The sequence below is a fragment of the Vipera ursinii genome (assembly GCF_947247035.1).
Source record: "Vipera ursinii genome assembly, chromosome: 1".
Taxonomy (NCBI): Eukaryota; Metazoa; Chordata; class Lepidosauria; order Squamata; family Viperidae; genus Vipera; species Vipera ursinii.
The window spans coordinates 29,691,056-29,712,612 of NC_139512.1; the positions used below are offsets into that span (position 1 = coordinate 29,691,056).

Genomic DNA, 21,557 nt, shown 5'->3' on the forward strand with positions numbered 1-21,557 from the left:
AATGGTTCTTAATTTTACAGGCTCCAAAAGATTCCATGCAATTCATTTACTGTTGGTTGTAAAGGAATCCTCTTATTTGGATAAAGATTTGCTTCCAGCAGTGACTTCAATGAAAGTTACAGGATATAAGCAAAACAACTTATACAATGAAGTAAAATTGTTCTCAGGGTCTAAAAGGAAACTCTGTGCTCCTTACAAAACCAAGGTGGCAGCAAGATAATCCCAAATACTACAAGAAAAGTTGTATTTGGCAAATTTTTTGGAAAACAAATTTGCATATTATTTCTTATAAGTGGCCAGAAGCATTAGAATGTACTAAGTGTCAAGCGCAGGGGAAATCAGGAGATTCAGGCAGTTCAAATGAGTATAAAGATTTAATGCAAGCTTATGCTATCTACAACAATCTGACCAACAGCCCCTCAGCTGTTTGGCGGCACATTTGAAAGCTCCCTTGGTTGTTTGGTTGTGTTGGAGCTGGTCTCCAAGCCTCTCAGCTGATTAGTGGCAGCACTCACAGGGGGCTGCACTTCCAGCTGGTCGGCAGCCCCAGCAGGAGGTCAGAGGCTGCCACGGGGATCCCTCGTCATCCGCGTGGCAAAAGAAATGCAAAGGGAACCACCCAGACGAAGGAAGCAGAAGGGAACTTCAAGCGGCTGGCAAACCAAGGCAGCGGTGGCCCCGATGCTTCGGCGTTCCAGCTGGGCCGCGGAGCAGCTGGGACTACGGGCTTTCCCCCCCACCCGTTGAATGTCGAGCCCGGGGCTTGACACTAGTGATCAAAGAAAATGAGCAGGAGATAAGAGGCATTCAAGGTGGGCTGGACTTAGATCTCTTGCAGGGCGCGGGGACTTGTGACTTATGACATGTTTGACTCCTCTCTCGGGCTCAGCCTGGTCATCTCTTACTTACATCAACCTCTTGAACTTGGATTTTAAAGGTTTTAACAGGCATTGCCTGTAGTTTTTTTATGTGGAGATCTAAAACCAGGCACTGAAGATACTGCTCATTCTCAGCCTTTGAACTGGTTCTTGAATGGAAGTATTAGTTAATATTTCATGTGCGCAAGGTCTAATTCACTGTTGAAAAATATTAGTTGTTATATATCTATTGTTTGTTAATCTTAAAAATAGTTTGAAACAGTTGTAAGTTTGAGGACTAATTGTAACTCCCCTTTTCAGAACCACTGTAACTAAGTTGCTGAATGAATGGTCATAAGTCAAAGAATACCTTTATAGACCTGTAATTCTCAAAGACCTCAGCAAATGAACAGGCTTTTCATTTTTTTTGCTGCCTAAGACACCATTTTCCTGAGACTTCAAACATGAGGAAGCCTAGCTACATAAGCTTTCCATTAATGGATTTTGAATCTGTTTTGTACCAGTGTCGCACAGCAAGAGATAGGAGAAGAATGAGGCTGTAGCAAAAACAGTAGTTAACAGTGATCTCTTCCAGTCTAAGCATGAATGTGTGAAACTGCCTTTATATTGAATTTGACCAGTGGTTCACTTAATAGGCTGGTATTATGTATCTTGACCAGGGTTGTCTGCAAGGTCACAGCAAAAAACTTTCCAAGGCCTGCATGAAACATGCAAAAGATATAAAACCCGGAGCTTTACTGAATAAAACTGCATACTCTGTCTTTGAGAAATGGATCCTTTCTTTTCTCATTGAGCCTTAATGTTCAGTTTCTGCAGATTCTGGAACAGGGAGGCGGCAATATCAGCATGAAGGGCCTGACAGAAGCTTTCAAGGACTATAATTGAGTTGGAGATTTGATCGAAAGCTGCGGAAACTGCTGGTTCCACCAGAGAGATTAAAAGGGGCAGAGAAGGGAGTGGGGTAAGAGTTGCCCCTTACCTGTAAAGGCACTCTCTGATCTGCTTACAGGATTAATAGCTGAAAGAGGGACGTCTTTTTTAAAAACCAACAGGCGAAACCCCCAAATCCATAACTCTGTTGCAGGCTTTGGCTTCCTCTGGAAGAAAGGGGGGAAAAAAAACTAAGAAAGCAAAATGTATCAGGATTTTCATTAAAACAATCTTGTTTTAAGATCAGAGGCCAAAAAGCTAGTAAACATTGCATTTCATGGGAGCTTATTGAAGAGAATATTATTTAGAATATTATATTTGTTTGACTAGAAAGAGGATGCCATAGTATTTCATTTGAAAAAGGGGCCAGGAATTGGGAGCAGCTTTCCCCTTTGTTTCTAGAGCAAGGTGCTTTATGGACCATAGGTGGCCCACTTGGAGGTTAAGACAGATTAGCTAATTTGTTGATGATTGCAATGGAGTTTACTCTGATGCGTTAGAACAGCTGTTTTTCTTTCTCAGATTTGACCCTTTTAGTGGATGCTGATTTAATAGCCCAACGTCTTTGTTTACAGGGGACAGAAACTTGGGTATTTGAAAGCCCCATGTATTGGTACTCTTTTCACTTAATAAATGCCTGTCAGATGAAATGAAGAGTGGCTATTTGTAGACAGGACCAGTAGCCTTCAATTACTCCATATCCTCCCTTTCCTGAGTTTAGGTTGTGCTTATTTCGGATCAGTTCCTTGTTCCTTTCCTTCCAGTTCCTTCCAATTCAGCAGTTGGTAAATGAGTTCTCTGACTCTTGATGCTGACAAAGGAAACAAATGGCACAAATTCCAAAACAAGTTTAAATTAAAATGTTGACACAAAATGCATCTGCTATTTATGGAAATGGTCTAGTTTGCAGACTAGTTTTAAGTTCTTATGCACTAGGTACTTTTCTTTTTGATGAAATTTCCAGAATATATTTCAAAATATTTATTTTATACAGTGGGTCATGTTCACTGTAGTTCAAAGCTGCATCTGTGTGTGCAGTTTATCATATAATTTGTCCATTTATGACAGAATAAAATAGAAAACAAAAAGGTGGATCATTGTGGGCTTCCCCTCAGTTGTTAAGAGTGCTGGAAAACTTGTTGAATCTCATTCCCCAAGTTACTTCCTGGGTTCTTAAGGAAAGATCTAAATTCAAAGCATGTAACTAAAATTAATTATGTTTGAAACAGGGAACAAAACTGAGACCACAGAGTCATATGTAGCTTCTCCAGACTCTGGAGTACAGATTCCAATCCCCTTTCAAAAGCTGCAGACAAAATTTGATTTACAATATGATCCGAACAGAAAACTATTAAATATATGAGGAGTAATTGCATTAACAAAACATTTTGAATCCAAACTGTTTGATGTACTCCCAAGCTAAAGTCACCATTCGAAGTGTAAAACAGACTGTTCCAGTGAATTGGGTAATGTTTCAAGCAGAAAAAATGGTTTTTTAAATTTGACATAGAGGTAGACCTCGACTTATGAGCATTTGTTTAAGTATTCAAAGTTAAGATGGTGCTAAAAGAGGTCTAGAGGCTAAAGCATATAAGGAACGGCTGCTGGAATTATGTCTAGTTTAATGAAGAGAAGGACTAGGGGTGACATGATAGCAGTGTCCCAATATCTCAGGGGCTGCCACAAAGAAGAGGGAGTCAAGCTATTCTCCAAAGCGCCCAAAGGCAAGACAAGAAGCAACAGATGGAAACTAATCAAGGAGAGAAGCAACCTAGAACTAAGGAGAAAGTTCCTGACAGTTAGAACAATTAACCAGTGGAACAACCTGCCTCCAGAAGCTGTGACTGCTCCAACACTGGAAGTTTTTAAGAAGAGACTGGACAGCTATTTGTCTGAAAAGGTCCCTTCCAACTTTACTATTATGATTATGATTACTGGTCCTTGCACTTATACTGTATGGCAGTCACATGATCAAAATTTGAGCACTTTGCAACCAGCATGTATTGATGAGGCTTGCAGCATCCCAGGGTCACCTGCCATTTGTGACCTTCCCAAGGGATTTCCAACAAGCAAAGCTAGGAGCTGAATTTGCTTAATGTCTGTGTGATATACTTAACAACCATAGCCAACCCCCCCCCCCCAAAACACATAACCGGGCATGACTCACTTAATGACCACATTGCTTAGTGATGGAAAATCCTATCCCCATTGTAGCTGAGGATTATTTGTACTTCTATGTCTTGCATTCAAAATAGAGCATTTCAAATTTGAAACATGATCAAATTTGAAATATTTTGCAGACCTCCCAATTTCTTCCTGTAATATAATTAATTTTAATATTACCCATAGGCACCTCTGATTTTTGCTTGCTTGTTATATTTCTAAAAATACAGAGAGCTGGTCATATGTCAGACTGCTATGATTCTCTGGTAGAGTTGAGCTACCTATAATGTCTAAATTATAGAAATACACAAACCCCTTTTATGTATTTCCTTGAAATTCCCTGGACAGCAGCAACAAAATTTGACAACAGATTGCTGTAAAATGGCATTTGAAAAATGTAATAATTACTAGCCAAGACCTCAGTCTTTTGTCCTCAGGCAACATTCACCAGAGATATTGCTCAGAGCTGATAGCACTGGACTGGATGAGCAAATAACTTTGCCTTGTAGGAGGAGTTTGACACAATAAATGCACAATAAACAAATGAGTTGGTAACAGTTTGCCAAGTTCTAACATGCACTTCACATTATGTTTGCTCTTGCTCAGTAGATGCATGAATTGATCTAAGTTTTTAAAAGATACTATTTAAAAGCTGCAACTTAAAGATTAAATGGAGAGATGATGTTTTCGAAGTGTGTATCTCAGTCTAGACAACATCAATTCAACTAAAAATAAACACTTAACCTTTTAATGGGTCCTCACCCATCTGCAAACTCAAATTACGTAGCATAAGAATAATGCAAAACATTCCACCTGGAATGGCCTAATAGCACTGCGTGGAACAACACATGCTTAAGTGTTCTGAAGGGTGAAGTACAGGTTGCATTTATGTGCTTACTAAATGCAAAGGCAATTTATGTGAAATCAACAACAAAGCCATATTTACTAAATTGCTGAAAGAACATCACTGCATTTTTGAATGCGTAACTGCTAGGATTTTTTAACTTCTACTCGTGTGTGAAAACTCAAGTAGAAAGCTACAGATAACTGCAGAGCAAGACTTTGCTGAATTGTCAGTGAACTCATGACTAAAATATGTCATTTAATAACCTTTTCCATAAGCTTTTCAGTCAATCTATGATCATAAAATTGCCTGCAGAATGTGTATCATCTGATATTCTTCCAGGAGATAAGTGTGCAAAATGTTTCAGATAGCATAAATATAAGAATATTATTGGATAGCTGAAAACACTGTCACAGTGTTTGAACGAAAAGTGCTGTATTTAGATTAATTACTGAGAAGATTTATGGAATCCTAAGCAAGTTGATCTCTTCCACTTCTGGTATCCATTTATTTCTATATTTATTGTTACCTGATATCTGTTCCAATGCATCGCTTAGTTTGTAGCTACTTCTTCAAAATGCATGAAATATCCAGAGTTTCTGCTTTCTGTCCCTCAAGGCTAGGTTGTATCTGTAAGCACTGTGATATTTCTTGAGAGTAAAACTACTGTAGTGCATTTTTGAAACATGTCTTTCTCAAGATTAATAAGGCTCAGTAACAATAAGCAATGATGCAATAGGAGGTTTTTTTCCTTCATTCACTTCTCTGATTGGGGCATTTTCAGGACAGATTGTAGATTGCAAACTGGAGACTTTCACAGTGTGGGAGAAGAGAGGCTTATATCCCTTCTGAATGAATGAACCTTTATTGTCAAAGTACAACCATGTATACATTGAGATTGGCTGAGCCTCCCTTCGTGCCCCCACCCCCCAACTTACAGTGACACAAACCCTCCATCTTATTACACCATGTGAACTAATTGCACAACACACCAGAATCGCAAGTCAATTATGCATAAAGTTTATAAAACAGCCCATGGATAAAAGCTGTTTTTCAGCCTGTCGGTGCGGCTGGCTATACTCCTATTTTTCCTACCCTATGGTAGAAGAGTAAAGAGATACCGTCCAGGGTGTGAGTCATCCCTGAGAATTTTCCTCACTCTTCCAAGGCAGCGAGCCCTGGCGATGTCATCCAGTGGTGTCAGGGGACAGCCCACAATGTCTTGTGCTGTGCTCACCACCCTCTGTAATGCCTTCCTATCCGCGGCTGTCAGACCAGCATACCAAACCACAATACCATACGAGAGGACGCTCTCTATAGTAGACCGGTAAAAGAGGGTCATAAGCCGTTGTTCTACCCTGTTCTTCCGCAAAACCCTGAGAAAGTGAAGCCTCTGTTTTGCCTTTCTGGCCACCTGGGTTGTATTCACTTTCCAGGTCAGATCTTTGCAGAGGTAGACTCCCAGAAATTTAAAGGAGGAAACTCTCTCCACACAGTCCTCCCCGATGTAAAGTGGGGCAGGTTCCTCCTTCTCCTTCTCCAGACCAAACATTATCTTCTGTTTTGTGCCCTTCTTATTTACAATAACAGCAGGTAAGATAGAAGCACAGACAGCAGGGCTTGGAAAGACAGTTGGACATCTGTGCTGGGAAGCTGCTGCTTTTACACCCTATTGTGGAATGTAAATCTGGGCAGGTTTCTAACTGGCAACCATAATTCATTTTCCTGGATGTTGGGTGGACTGCTTAGGCTAGCAGGGTAAGGAACACTCAAAGTGACCTCCCCAATTGCTAGCCTTTTACCTAGTTATGGGTCTAATTTCCCATGTGTACATTCATGCATACAAAACAGATGTTATGATGATTAGTGCAGCTACTCATTGGCATTCATCATTCACATGGGTGAATGCAGCAACTATTTAGATACTGCATGTCCTTGACTTTGGGGCATTTAAAAGTTCCTAACCTCTCATTTGTTCACTTTATATTTAATTGAATGTTTATCACTGAATTATATTAATAGTAATTCTTAAAGAGACGAGGGGCAAGCCTTGTTTGTACCTATTTTCTACAATAATTAACTTCCGTGGCAGCTTGTATTCACGCAAGAAACAATAACTAGAGAAAAGTGTGGTTAAGGAAAAAAAATCTTTCTTCCCTTTTTTAATATGGATGGGACCCATATGCTGAATGATTGCTTTGTTAGCAAACCAGTTATCAGAAAGACTGTGTTTCTGAGATGATTAAAGCCAGAGATTGAATCGGAGTTGATTTGGAATGAATGCATACCATAATTAAAATTTGCCTTACTTCTGTTTAGATGAAAATACTGGAGATGGTGAATTAGATCTAAGTGGAATTGATGACAGTGAAATAGATATGGTAAGAATCTTTCCACCCCCACCTCTCATAATTGTTTCTATACATATGTGGATATGTTCAAAATTATCAAGAGGGTTTTTTAAAAAAATAAGGCTAATGTTATTGTTTTTCCTCGAGAAAAAGGAATGTTATTCTATATTCTATTCAGAAGTTGCCTGTGCTACATAGACAAATTAATACAAAATTCTTTATTTAAATGAAACTGGTGATTGACAGTAAATAAGCATGTATGTACAGGGAAATAGAATAAGTAAAAATGAATCAGTATCTATACTTTAAATATAAAAGAGAGGAGCTGTCTTTGGGAAAGCATGAGTTGGTTTGGGTGAGGAAAATGGTGGACATGATAAGGAAGGTGATTCTGCTAATTCCTATATATTCACTGCAGAAGTAACACTTTTACTCTCCATCTCTAGTACATACTTAATGATTCAGAAGCCAGGATAAAAGCAGAACTGTGGATGAAGGAAAATGCAGATTATTTGAAGGAACAAAAGGGTAAGCAAAATAAATAAAAATCTTTCTGGTGAGTCTTGCTTGCTTTTTATTTGCTTATGAGAGTGTTTACATATAATTTCTTAGGCTGGAAGGCTTACAAAGTGGCAAATAACAACAAACAAAAGTAGTAAACTTAAAAGGCTCAAAACATTAACTGGAACTGATAAGTTTGAAGTAAATCATTATTTTAAGAAGACTTAGCAGTTTTAAATACATTCTTTAACAGAAAGACACAAACCCTGGATGTGTTATCTTTTAGTTCATACCTCCACCGTATGATAAAATAAGAATACCGCAAACCTCAGGAAAGATCTCCTCAGAACTGTGAACACTGGGCATCCTTAGCTCCATTGTTTTCACTTGGGTATGTCAGAAGTATTACGGCACCTGTGACACTGGATTACTGGCCACTGTTCTAGATTTGACACTGGTGCAGAAGGGAAAAAAAATCAAGTCTGTGTTTGCTCCCATCTCTATCCCCGATTCTCCAACCCGATTCTTTAAAACATTATTCTGCTTACATTTCTCTTTTATCATTTTTTTAGAAAAAGAAGCAAGGATAGCAAAAGAAAAAGAGCTTGGGATTTATAAAGAACATAAGGTAAATAGTATTTTTGAAATACTCTTTGATGTGAAAAGAAACATATTTGAACAATGTTTAATTCTGTTGGATAAGACCTATAGAAAGTATTTCATTATAAACACTAATGTGCTTTAGAATAAGAATTCAATCTTACCAGCTTGGCTGGCTTTAAAAAAAGGCTGGACCAGTAAATGAAAGTCATGGGATCATAGCCTTGATTGCTTGTGTGACTGCTTCTGAAGACCAGCTGCTGGGAACAGACTGCTTGTATTAAGATTGTAATATTACGATTTATTTTTCATCTCTGTTTTTAAAATAAATACGAAGCTTACCTTTTCACGCGTTCTATCATATATGTTTGTTAAAATCCTCGTGTCACTACAAATATATTATTATGTCTGTTTTATGTGCACTGCATGCATATATATATATATACACCCTTACTTAGATTCAGACATTTTGTTTACTGCAGTAATGCTTTTAATATAATTAAAGCAAGTCATATGTAATCCAAACTTTCTTAATTATATATTTATTTTTTAAATAAGTATTTTGAAGCTTCTTTGTCCTACTTAATAAAATAGCTAGATACGTTAAGATAAGATTGCCCTCAAAATGAGCTCCATTTTGGTGGACTCCATCCATGCAATTTTGAAGGCAGAGTTAACAGAAGTAGATTTGCGTGAGTTTTTTTCAGGGTATTCTTTTGATTTCCCAGTCTAGTCAAGAGCCCTGTCTTTTTCTGATGACCTCCCATTGAGTTTCTTAAGTACATTTGACCTTGCTTAGTTTATTGAGATTAGTCAAAGGTGGCTCAATGCTGTCATAGGTAGAAAAAAGTAAATGCTTCTAGGCCAGGGGTGTCAAACTGCCGGCCTGTGGGCCGGACCCATCATGAAGAAACCGCACCCACCCCATGGCAAAAAAGCTCCGATACGTCGCGCGGTCACATGTCGTCATGAGTTTGACATGTCTGTTCTAGGCTGTCCTGTGACCTGTTGGGTCATCCTTTGAGAGAAGGTTAGTGCAGTCTGATTTGAGTAGAATTAAATTTTAGGCCGATCATATTGTTTTTTTTAACTCAATGCTACATAGTACCGTGATCAGCTAAGAAGAATGTATATATATAAATAGAAAAACAATTTTAATGGCAAACAAACTTCTATAATAAGTCAATATTTGCTTGCCTAAACAGATAAATGGAATGACTACAGGCAGGGAAAAAGCAGTGGGAGCAGGAGTGACTTCTGACTTCCTGCTGACTTCCTTATTTATTTTGCTTTTAAGGAAACTGGCAAGGAATGTTGAAAATCATGATCATGTGAACATGGGGATCCTGCAACAGCCATACATTTGCAAATAAACTGATTCGAACATTGTGGAAATTTCAGTTCCACAGGAGTAATGGTCCCCAGGATTTTTTAATGCTTTCTTTAGGTTAGCAGATTTTAGGCACTCCGATTCAAAAATTATTGTTTGGGTTAACTTGAGGCTACAAACAGACAAACACAATAAGAACGTTAGTAGTTACCATTTTCATACCAGTTTTCTCTTTGAAAAATTGAAGAAATTTTTATGATACATATTTTGAAGTTATGTTAGACTTTTATACTTCAGAAAGTACTCTTTAATCTGCATTAATAAGAGAGCATGTGTTGTTCATTTGCTTCCTCTTCCCATTAATGAAATTCCATTCCCTCTTTTGGGCAGAAATTTTCTGGGAAGATTTTTCAGTTATTAAAGCAGTCCATTGCACTACATTCTGAAATTGCCCTGCTCTTTTACCTGTCATGCTGAGGTCCTCTTTCAAGCTGGATCAGTTGCAGCTTCAGGGTTGTTGTCATTTGCACAGTCACTCCTTTCTTCAGTAGTGACAATATTATATATCCAAACTCTGTCCCAATAATTATGAAAGAAATGTTGGGAAGTAGATTTCCTCTTTTTAGCAGTAGCTGCACAATCCAGCCTTCTTTTTCTAAGATGCTGTTTTATTCTATGTTAATCCGTCATGAAACTAGTCAGGATGTCCCTTTAAATAAAACTTTTCTATACATCTAAATGTGAGTAAAGGGACACGGTGGCTCAGTGGGTTAGGACACTGAGCTTGTCGATCAGAAGATTGGCAGTTTGGCGGGTCGAATCCTGAGTGCCGCGTAACAGAGTGAGCGCCTGTTACTCGTCCCAGCTTCTGCCAACCTAGTAGTTCGAAAGCACGTAAAAATGCAAGTAGAAAAATAGGGACCACTACGGTGGGAAGGTAACAGCGTTCCGTGCGCCTTTGGCGTCTAAGTCATGCTGGCCACATGACCACGGAGACGTCCTCAGACAAGCACTGGCTCTTCGGCTTTGTAACGGAGATGAGCACCGGCCCCTAGAGTCGGAAACGACTAGCACGCATGTGCGGGGGAACCTTTACCTTTTTAAATGTGAGAATCTATGAGAGAGATGATGCTAAGATATAGATTGCCAAAACATTAATTCACTGCTTTAACTCTTAATATCCTAATGTTTAGTAAATCCATAATTTAGCTTGCTAAACTGTGCTTCCATAGTCCCTAGCATAGAGAGAGAGAGAGAGAGACATCACCAAGGTCTGGGTTCTGTCTCGCAAGTGGAAAAGCTGGAGAGATGCAGAAATGACGTAATTTCTTTGAAAAAATGGCAGTATCTTTTTGATCAAGTAATTGCTGTTTTTGCGTTTTGTTTCCTCATAAAATCCTAGCACCATCCCCATCACACCTGCAATTTTTGTATTCAGCAGCAGAGACTAGAGCTCAGCAGCAGAGTACATGCTTTGCATGCAAAAAAATCCAAGCTTGATTCCTAGTATCTTCAAATAGGGATATAAATGATGCCTGCTTGATAACTTAAGAGAAACCTATAACTTAGAGAACTGTCTTGTCAGAGGACAAGAGAGTACTGAACCCGATGGCTGATTTGTTAAAAGCGGCTTCCTCCATTTTTATTGTTGCATTTAAATGCAGTGCATTGTGTATCTAGTTGACATTGCAGTTGCTTTGAGTATCACATATCCTTTCTCAGGGGATTGCATTTATTCAGGCCCATTTTCCAGCATATTTTCAACTTATGCATGTTTGGCAGTTTCCACTGATCTACAGTCTAGCAGTCCAACAGAGCCCTTGGGCATAGTTCCTGGCTTTTACTTGTATTGTCTATGCATCCCTTGAGTCTCATGTTGCAACAGTGGCTGCACTGCTGTTTGATATTTCCATTGAGATCAGCAGAACCAAGATTTGCAGTAAGTTTTTCTTCTGTGCTTGTGTGTCTGTGGGTAGCAATAATGTGATTTATTTCATACTGACAATTTACAAAAAGCACCACTTGAAAATAATTCTTCTGCAACTGGGACAAAAAAAAAGATTTTAGAAATGAAGAAGCAGCGCCATGGGGAATTGTCAACATTTAGAAGAACCAAGGAGGAGTGTGTGGACTGCAAGCTAAAAGACTATCAATTTTAGCATGAAGAAGAGGAAGGAAGGCTAGTCTGCATCTGCAGGCACAGGCCAGGTTTGACAGAATTACTCTGGTTTTTATTAGCGTCCCAAGAAATACCAGCTAAGAATAAGTTGTGAAAATATTTATATTGATATTTAGAAATTTAAGGATAGGAACATTCTAAGTACATTTGCATCCAAGAACTTGTTTATTACCAAGCTAAACTAAAATCATATTTTTCACTTACAAGTCTATATTATATTTCAAATATGCAGCCTAATTCATTGTGGGAATGCCAGGTTTTATTTTTACAGTTTGTTAGTGTGAATCAAATCAATTGCAGGTTTAGTTACCTTGTCCTGATACCTTCACAAGCAGATTGAGGCTCATGTGTTCTGTGTGGAAATTCCTTTGAAAATCGTGTTAGATGCAGCAGAATGCAGAAATGAGTTTGCTACATGGGGCAACTAAATAAAACAGCTTGCTTGACAATAAGACAAATTTCTGTACAAAGAAATGTATTGCGGTGATCTACCATTTTTATTTTCTAAGAATATCTATAAGATCTTTATCAAGTCCAAAGACATTTGAGAGGTGTAAGTGATGCTGAAGGCTCACAGTTTTACAGGTTGTGGGTTTCCCATTTCATATCATATTTAATTAAAGGTATCTAAAAATGGAATTTAAGTCAAGTGAAAATTTGCTTGGTAATTATTAAAGGACACTTTATTTAAACAATTGCCACTTGTATTTTTTCCCCCACCTTGTTTTCAATCGATATAGTAATTGATTTGGCTATATCTCTCCTGATATTTTAGATTCAAGACAACTTAAAGTTAGATAATATATAATGGATAATACCCAAAGGGTAATGCCAGAATTAACTAAATGTTTATTATGCTATCCCTTTAAGTAAAATTGAGCCCTTTCAATGGCCATATTTTGGGGGGAATAGACTGATTTATCTTTGGATAGTTCAGTTTTAGTATCAAGTACAAAGGACATTTTTTTAACCATACTTTAATTGTATTTACATATCACTCTTAATCCAGTCAGTTAAAGATCTAGCAGCTTTATTTGTACAACATGTTAAATGTGGTTGGTTTTTGTTGTGGAATAATGCACTATGCAAACCCAATCCATTTGGTTACTATTTAGTTCAGTGAATTGAGTGAACCCATTTAAAGTGAATTAATTTCTTGCCAAAGTACCGTATATACTTGAGTATAAGCCGACTCGATTATAAGCCGAGACCCCTAATTTTACCCCCCAAAATTGGAAAAAGTTGGTGACTCGAGTATAAGCCGAGGCTGGGAAATGCAGCAGCTCACGGTAAATTTCAAAAATAAAAATACAGGTAGATAACAATAAAATTGCTTTAATTGAGGCATGTGGAAAAGAGGGTCAACAAAAACAATATATTATCAGTATATTCAACAAAAACAATATATTATCAGTATATTCAACAAAAACAATATATTATCAGTATATTCAACAAAAACAATATATTATCAGTATATTCAACAAAAACAATATATTATCAGTATATTCAACAAAAACAATATATAATATTAAAGTATTAACAATAACTTTAAATGTACAAAAACCTTAACTCAATAAGCAACCAAGCTAAAACACAAGCATCAAAATCCTTCAAAACTGGATTCCTCCTCCTCATCTGTATCTGCAAACAGAGCTGCAGCTGTAGCTGGTGTGAGGTTATCATCATATACATTGTCACAGAGTTCGCTGTCATCACTATCACAGTTGTCCTCCTCATGCAAAGCAGTGTCTTCACTGCCATCCATAGCATTACTTATGCCACATTTCCTGAAGGCGTGCTTCACCATGTCCTCTGGAATCTCTTCCCATGCATCACGAACCCACTTTGCTATCAGTTCTATGTCAGGCTTCATCATATTTCCACCTTTTGTTAGTCGGGCTTGACCAGATGACATCCATTCGCACCACATCTTTCGCACACGGTCTTTGAAAGGTTTATTTAAACACACATCTAAGGGCTGTAATACAGATGTAAGCCCACCTGGAATAACGGCTAAAGTAACTTGAGAAGACTTTGCCAATCTTTTTATGTCATCAGATGTGTGGGCTCTGAACATATCCCAAACTAGCAATGATGGTTTTTTCTTTAAGGCTGCTCCTGGTCGTCCATTCCAAACTTCTTCCAGCCACTTTTTTGTTCCATCTTCATCCATCCAGCCTTTAACATGTGGGCGCACTGTAATTCGTGGTGGGAATTTGACCTTTTTAGGCAAGGTCTTTCTTTTAAAAATAATGACAGGCCGCAGCTTAGTTCCATTAGCCAAACATGACAGAACAACTGTAAAATGGTTTTTCTCATTACCTGTGGTTCTGAGTAAAACAGTTTTGTCTCCCAAACTTGCCACGGTTCTGTTGCTTGGAAGATCAAAGGTCATAGGTGTTTCATCCATATTCCCAATATCTCCCAGGTCATAGTTATGGATCTTTCTTTGTTTTATGATGAATGAATGGAATGACATCACTTTTTCATCAAGGTCTTTTGGCAACTTCTGTGAAATCTTTGTTCTTTGCCGCAAACATAGGCCATACCTATTCATGAAGCCAGTACACCATCCTGCTGACGCAACAAAATTTTCAATGCCTGGTACTTTTAATTTGTCATCTTTAGCCATTTGAAGGGCACGTAAGCGAATTCCCATGCGTGTTACGCAGTAACCATTTTGACGACACTCCATAACCCATTCATGCAATTCAGTCTCTAGAGCCACATATGGAGTTGTTAAACCACGTCGAGCTTTTTTTGCCTTTGGAATCTTTTCCAACTCAGCTTTCATTTTCCGCCACTCCCTCACTTGTTTTTCATCAACACCAAATTCCCTACTTGCAATACTGTTATTGCTTTTTTCTGCTCTTGACACAACCTTTAGTTTGAAAGCAGCTTCGTATGACCTGCGTCTTTGTTTTGGTGCAGGAGTACTAGAAGTACTGGGCTCCATTGGTGCAGGAGTACTAGAAGTACTGGGCTCCATTGGTGCAGGAGTACTAGAAGTACTGGGTTCCATTTCTAACAGGAATGGGGAGGTCTGCTAGGAAGGCGGCAGTCAAGCGTTGTTTCCCTCCTCGTGGGTGTGTGTGTGTGTGGGGGTGGCAGTCAAGCGTTGTTTCCCTCCTCAGTCAAGCTTGTTTCCCTCCTCGTGCGTGTGTGTATGTGGGGGGAGGGGCTTGTTTCCCTCCTCAGTCAAGCTTGTTTCCCTCCTCCTGCGTGTGTGTGTGTGGGGGGGGAGGGGCTTGTTTCCCTCCTCAGTCAAGCTTGTTTCCCTCCTCCTGCGTGTGTGTGTAGGGGGGGAGGGGCTTGTTTCCCTCCTCAGTCAAGCTTGTTTCCCTCCGTCTCTGTGTGTGTGTGTGTGTGTGTGTGTGTGTGTGTGTGGCAGTAAAGCCTTGTTTCCACGTGGGCCCCGGCGACTCCGCTCCCTCCCCTCCCCTCCGGGCCGGGCTTCTCTCCGCCCGTCCGCCCGCTGGCTGGCTGGGCTGCTGCACCACCGCTGGTCCCGGGCGAGGCAGCGGGCAAGCGAGAGATGAGGGGTGAAGCGCCGGCCGGTGAGTTGGGGGCGGAACGGGCGAGGCAGTGTGCAAGCGAGAGATGGGGGGTGAAGCGCCGGCCGGTGAGTTGGGGGCGGAACGGGCGAGGCAGCGGGCAAGCGAGAGATGGGGGGTGAAGCGCCGGCCGGTGAGTTGGGGGCGGAACGGGCGAGGCAGCGGGCAAGCGAGAGATGAGGGGTGAAGCGCCGGCCGGTGAGTTGGGGGCGGAACGGGCGAGGCAGCGGGCAAGCGAGAGATGGGGGGAGAAGCGCCGGCCGGTGAGTTGGGGGCGGAACGGGCGAGGCAGTGTGCAAGCGAGAGATGGGGGGTGAAGCGCCGGCCGGTGAGTTGGGGGCGGAACGGGCGAGGCAGCGGGCAAGCGAGAGCGCCGGCCGGTGAGTTGGGGGCGGAACGGGCGAGGCAGCGGGCAAGCGAGAGATGGGGGGTGAAGCGCCGGCCGGTGAGTTGGGGGCGGAACGGGCGAGGCAGCGTGCAAGCGAGAGATGGGGGGTGAAGCGCCGGCCGGTGAGTTGGGGGCGGAACGGGCGAGGCAGCGGGCAAGCGAGAGATGGGGGGTGAAGCGCCGGCCGGTGAGTTGGGGGCGGAACGGGCGAGGCAGCGGGCAAGCGAGAGATGGGGGGTGAAGCGCCGGCCGGTGAGTTGGGGGCGGAACGGGCGAGGCAGTGTGCAAGCGAGAGATGGGGGGTGAAGCGCCGGCCGGTGAGTTGGGGGCGGAACGGGCGAGGCAGCGGGCAAGCGAGAGCGCCGGCCGGTGAGTTGGGGGCGGAACGGGCGAGGCAGCGGGCAAGCGAGAGATGGGGGGTGAAGCGCCGGCCGGTGAGTTGGGGGCGGAACGGGCGAGGCAGCGTGCAAGCGAGAGATGAGGGGTGAAGCGCCGGCCGGTGAGTTGGGGGCGGAACGGGCGAGGCAGCGTGCAAGCGAGAGATGGGGGGTGAAGCGCCGGCCGGTGAGTTGGGGGCGGAACGGGCGAGGCAGCGTGCAAGCGAGAGATGGGGGGTGAAGCGCCGGCCGGTGAGTTGGGGGCGGAACGGGCGAGGCAGCGGGCAAGCGAGAGATGGGGGGTGAAGCGCCGGCCGGTGAGTTGGGGGCGGAACGGGCGAGGCAGCGGGCAAGCGAGAGATGAGGGGTGAAGCGCCGGCCGGTGAGTTGGGGGCGGAACGGGCGAGGCAGCGTGCAAGCGAGAGATGGGGGGTGAAGCGCCGGCCGGTGAGTTGGGGGCGGAACGGGCGAGGCAGCGGGCAAGCGAGAGATGAGGGGTGAAGCGCCGGCCGGTGAGTTGGGGGCGGAACGGGCGAGGCAGCGGGCAAGCGAGAGATGGGGGGTGAAGCGCCGGCCGGTGAGTTGGGGGCGGAACGGGCGAGGCAGCGTGCAAGCGAGAGATGAGGGGTGAAGCGCCGGCCGGTGAGTTGGGGGCGGAACGGGCGAGGCAGCGTGCAAGCGAGAGATGGGGGGTGAAGCGCCGGCCGGTGAGTTGGGGGCGGAACGGGCGAGGCAGCGTGCAAGCGAGAGATGAGGGGTGAAGCGCCGGCCGGTGAGTTGGGGGCGGAACGGGCGAGGCAGCGTGCAAGCGAGAGATGGGGGGTGAAGCGCCGGCCGGTGAGTTGGGGGCGGAACGGGCGAGGCAGCGTGCAAGCGAGAGATGGGGGGTGAAGCGCCGGCCGGTGAGTTGGGGGCGGAACGGGCGAGGCAGCGTGCAAGCGAGAGATGGGGGGTGAAGCGCCGGCCGGTGAGTTGGGGGCGGAACGGGCGAGGCAGCGTGCAAGCGAGAGATGGGGGGTGAAGCGCCGGCCGGTGAGTTGGGGGCGGAACGGGCGAGGCAGCGTGCAAGCGAGAGATGGGGGGTGAAGCGCCGGCCGGTGAGTTGGGGGCGGAACGGGCGAGGCAGCGTGCAAGCGAGAGATGGGGGGTGAAGCGCCGGCCGGTGAGTTGGGGGCGGAACGGGCGAGGCAGCGTGCAAGCGAGAGATGGGGGGTGAAGCGCCGGCCGGTGAGTTGGGGGCGGAACGGGCGAGGCAGCGGGCAAGCGAGAGATGGGGGGGGAAGCGCGGCGGCGGTGAGTTCGCGCCCTCCCGCCCTGCCTGCCCCCTGGCCGGTGCCTTCGCCCCGCAAGCCCCCCCGACTTGCCCGGAGGAAGCGGCGGCGGCGCGGCGCTGCGGGCCGGGAGGGGGGCGCGGCGGGGGCTGCCCCTCCTGCCGAGGAGCCGAGCCCGGCGGCGTGTGTGTGTGTGTGTGTGTGTGTGTGAGACCCGCAGGAATGGCTAGTTGCGTTTCTCTGTGTGCCAAGCCCCGTAGGCTCGACACACAGGAAGGGGGGGAATGCCGGAATGCCGCTTCCCTACCAGCCATTCCCGTGGGTCTGACACACACACGCACGCACGAGGGGGAGAAACAACGCTGGACTGCCGCCAGCTCTGCAAGGCTCTGCCGCTCCCTTCTCTCAGCAGCCTGTTCCGAACGAAGGGACAGTTCTTTTTTTTTGTTGACTGGAGTATAAGCCGAAGTGGAGTTTTTCAGCCCAAAAAGTGGGCTGAAAAATTCGGCTTATACTCAAGTATATACGGTAGTTGATTACAAACTGAGTACAAGCCAACAGTATGTTGTGGCTGCAGACAAAGCAATAGAACTACAATTTTGAAATCATGGGAGGTAAAGAGTCTATTCTGCATGCATTGGCCACATCCCACCACAAATACTGTGACTGGTTCTGGGCACCACTTTGAGAAGGATTCAGAGCAATTGGAACATGCCTAAAAAAGGGGCAGTAAAAATGATCAGGTGATTAGAAACAAAGACCTATGAAGACAGATTGAAGAAGTTCGATATACAGGTAGTCCTCAACTTATGACTACAATTAAGCCCAAAATTTTTGTTGCTAAATGAAACATTTGTTAAGTGAATTTTGCCCCATTTTATGATCTTGCTTGTCATGGTTGTTAGGTGCATCATTGCAATTGTTACATTAGTAAGATGGTTCTTAAGTGAATCTGGCTTCCTCATTGACTTTGCTTATCAAGACATCGCAAAAGGTGGTCACATGACCCTGGGACACTGCAGTGGTCATAAACAAGAGTCGGTTGCCAAGTGTCCAAATTTTGATCATGTGACCATGGGAATGCTACAATGGTTGTGTGAAAAATAGTCATAAGTCACTTTTTTCAGTGCTGTTATAACTTTGAAAGGTCACTAAATGAACTGTTGTAAGTCGAGGACTACCTGTATTTCTTGAAAAAAGATGTTTGAGAACAAGTATTCAAATATCTGTGGCCTGGCCCAGTCCATGTGCCTGTGTATACGCAGGTGCGCGCGCGTGCGCACGCGCGCGCACACACACACACACACACACACACACACACACACCAAGGAGTTTTAATGCTTTATTTAAGCACTGCAAGCCCCTAATGTTATTCTCCAGGTCCCCCTCACTAGAAACACAAGGTCCCAATGAGTCAGAATCTGCACAGCAAAGGCATGAAGTCAACAAGCAAATACAAAGTCTGAGGTCAAGGTACAAATCCACACACAAAGTCTGAAATCCAAGCACACATCCAAAGTTCCAACACGATATACAAAGCAAAGGTACAAGTCCACCATCCAGTCACAAAATCCAAGGTCCAAGCATGAGATCAAGTAACAGGGCACAGATCCAGAAGCGTGAAGTCAGAGCACATGCAGGGCAGAAAGCAAATGATTGTCTCCAACACAGCTTTGCTCTACGCCGGAGCTAGGCAGTCACCAACCAGCACAACTCATTAGGAAGGATGGGGCTGTCTCCTCACGAGTAGCCTTGCTGAACTCCATTGCACCTCCCTCCACTCGGTACTATGTGCCTTGAGATCCAGTAGGGAGGCAGTTCCTCCTCATCTCCACTAACTGGCTGTAGCTGTGCCTCTTCTCCCCCCTGTGCCTCTGGCTGGCATCCATGCTTCCTGGCTGCAGTTGGGTCTGTTCTGTTCAGCTAGGCACTTGTCCAATCGCTCCTCCACTAGCTCTTCAACGTTCCTGGCCTCTCCTCCTCTTGCCCACTCCTGGGAGGTAGTCTCCTGTGTCCTCTTGACGTTCCTCCAGCCCTCTCAAGTCCCCAGATCTGGTATCTGAGGAAGCCATTACAATCTGAATCAACTTCATGTAGAAGAAAGCCAAAACCTCTTCCCTTTTGGAATTCTAAGCACAAAATGAAAGATTTAAATTACAGAAACTAATATTGCAGTCAAATTAGGAAAACCTCTAATAGTTAGAACAAACAGATAGTGGAACTAAATACTCCAAGAGGTGTAGATTTTCCTTCACTGGATAGTTTCAAGCAGAAGCTGGTTAAGAAAATGTGTGTTCAATGTGGGAATCAATATTTCAGATACCCCCTTGGATCTAGAAATAGCACTTAGACTTATATACCATTTCATAGTGCTTTACAGCCCTCTCTAAGGATATGTTGGAGAAGCGTTGAGGCAGGCCTGTTTGAGGGCTGGTCTGTTTATGTGGAATTGATTCATAGCAGAAGTATGGACAACTTCTACTTTGGTGTCATGAAAGGAAGGAACACTGTTTTATTTTGTAGAGTTTTTGAAATCTGAGTATCTGCTCATGTTGCCCAAGGTGATAACAGGGATACTGGAGGCATTATTATTCTTTTATAGATTTTCTTTCCTTTAGGTGGAAAAAGGCTATTTTTTATTAATAGTTTAAGAAGGCTTTATGTCATTGTTTCTGAAAGGTTGGTATGCTTTATTCTGTATAACCCCTGATGTCTCTTGGAACACACTGGTAAATAAATGAAGTAACAAATAAAACATGTGCGTAGTAGAATGTGTAGTTAAAAAGGTTATAAGAAGCTGCCTTCTATGCCTTATCTCCACTGTAAGACTTTAGTTTTTCTTTACATGAACTTGTAACAACGCAGTGTGAATTATATTATAATAAATATAAATGACAAGAAACATTGAGGCTAAAATATTTTAAGTCTATTTATAGCATCTAAATTTTCACATACTCTTATTTTTTCAAGTGCATAGATGTGAATTAGGCCCATCCTTTAAAAAGACAACTTGTTGGGGTAGGGATATACTTTTTTAAAGAAGAAGACCACAGTTGTCAGGATACTATCTGATTAAGAATATAATTTGTATCATGCCTCGAAATGAAGTGAAGATTTTGAGAGATTCTTCTATTTACATATGGAAAAGTGTATTTTCTTTCATTTCTAATTATTTTAAGCATACCTTTTTACAGTTTACCTTGCAGTTTTTATACAATTACCACTTCAGAATGGTAGCAAACCGCACTATAATGTGTGCACAGTTATTAGGCAAGTTGTATTTTGGAGGATTAATTTTCTTATTGAAAAATTGTATTTCTTATTAATTTTCTTATTGAACCACAGTGGTCTTGGTTAATTCAAAATGTTAATAAACCGCAAACCTAAGAAAGTAAAAGTGGGGTTTTGGCCTTCTTAGGAGAATATCTATGTGTGCACAATTATTGGGCAATTATTATGCAACTAATAATTATGCAGAATTATTATGCAACTAAAAAAATGAATATTTGCTCATCTCACTCATTTATTTGCATCTGTTAAAGTGAGAATAATAAACGACTCAAAATGTACAAATAAACATGTTGACATTTCAAAAAAAAGAATAGTGACCAATATAGCCACCCTTCTTTTCAATAACAGTCATAAGCCTTCCATTCATGAAATCTGTCGGTTTCTTGATCTGTTGATGATCAACGTTTTGTGCAGTAACAACCACAGCCTCCTAGGCACTGTTCAGAGAGATGTACTGTTTTTCTTCGCTGTAAATCTCCCATTTAAGAAGGGCCCACAAGTTAGGTCAGGTGAGGAAGGAGGCCATGTCATTATTCTTTCATCTTTAAGTCCTTTACTGACTAGTCACTCAGTAGAGTAGTTCGATGCATATGATGGAACATTGTCCTGCATAAAAATCATGGTCTTCTTCCCTGTACCACTGCTAGAAGAAAGAAATTTTTGACTTTTCAGTCAGTTAAATCTCTTTTTTGGCCCATTTTGCCTGAGGAAAAGAAGTTCCCTAATAATTATGCACATCTTGATATAGGATGTTGATCTCCTTAGGCCACACCCTCCCTCTGCTCCGTGAGCTGCATTGGTTACCAGTTGCCTTCCGGGTGAGATTCAAGGTACTAGTAATGGTATTCAAAGCCCTACATGGCAGGGGTCCGGAGTACCTGAGGGAACACCTGCTGCCGG

At 43.0% G+C, this 21,557-nt stretch overlaps 1 protein-coding gene across 6 annotated transcripts in view; it reads left to right on the top strand.

Moving 5' to 3' along the window:
• Window positions 1-21,557, top strand: part of BRF1 (BRF1 general transcription factor IIIB subunit) — a 224,397-nt gene that overhangs the window by 160,760 nt on the left and 42,080 nt on the right. For all 6 annotated transcript variants that reach the window (XM_083351085.1, XM_083351089.1, XM_083351087.1 and 3 more), the window contains 3 exons: window positions 7,135-7,196; window positions 7,613-7,694; window positions 8,240-8,295. In XM_083351085.1, coding sequence (XP_083207211.1) covers window positions 7,135-7,196; window positions 7,613-7,694; window positions 8,240-8,295 — 200 coding nt within the window. The remainder of the gene's footprint in view (window positions 1-7,134; window positions 7,197-7,612; window positions 7,695-8,239; window positions 8,296-21,557) is intronic.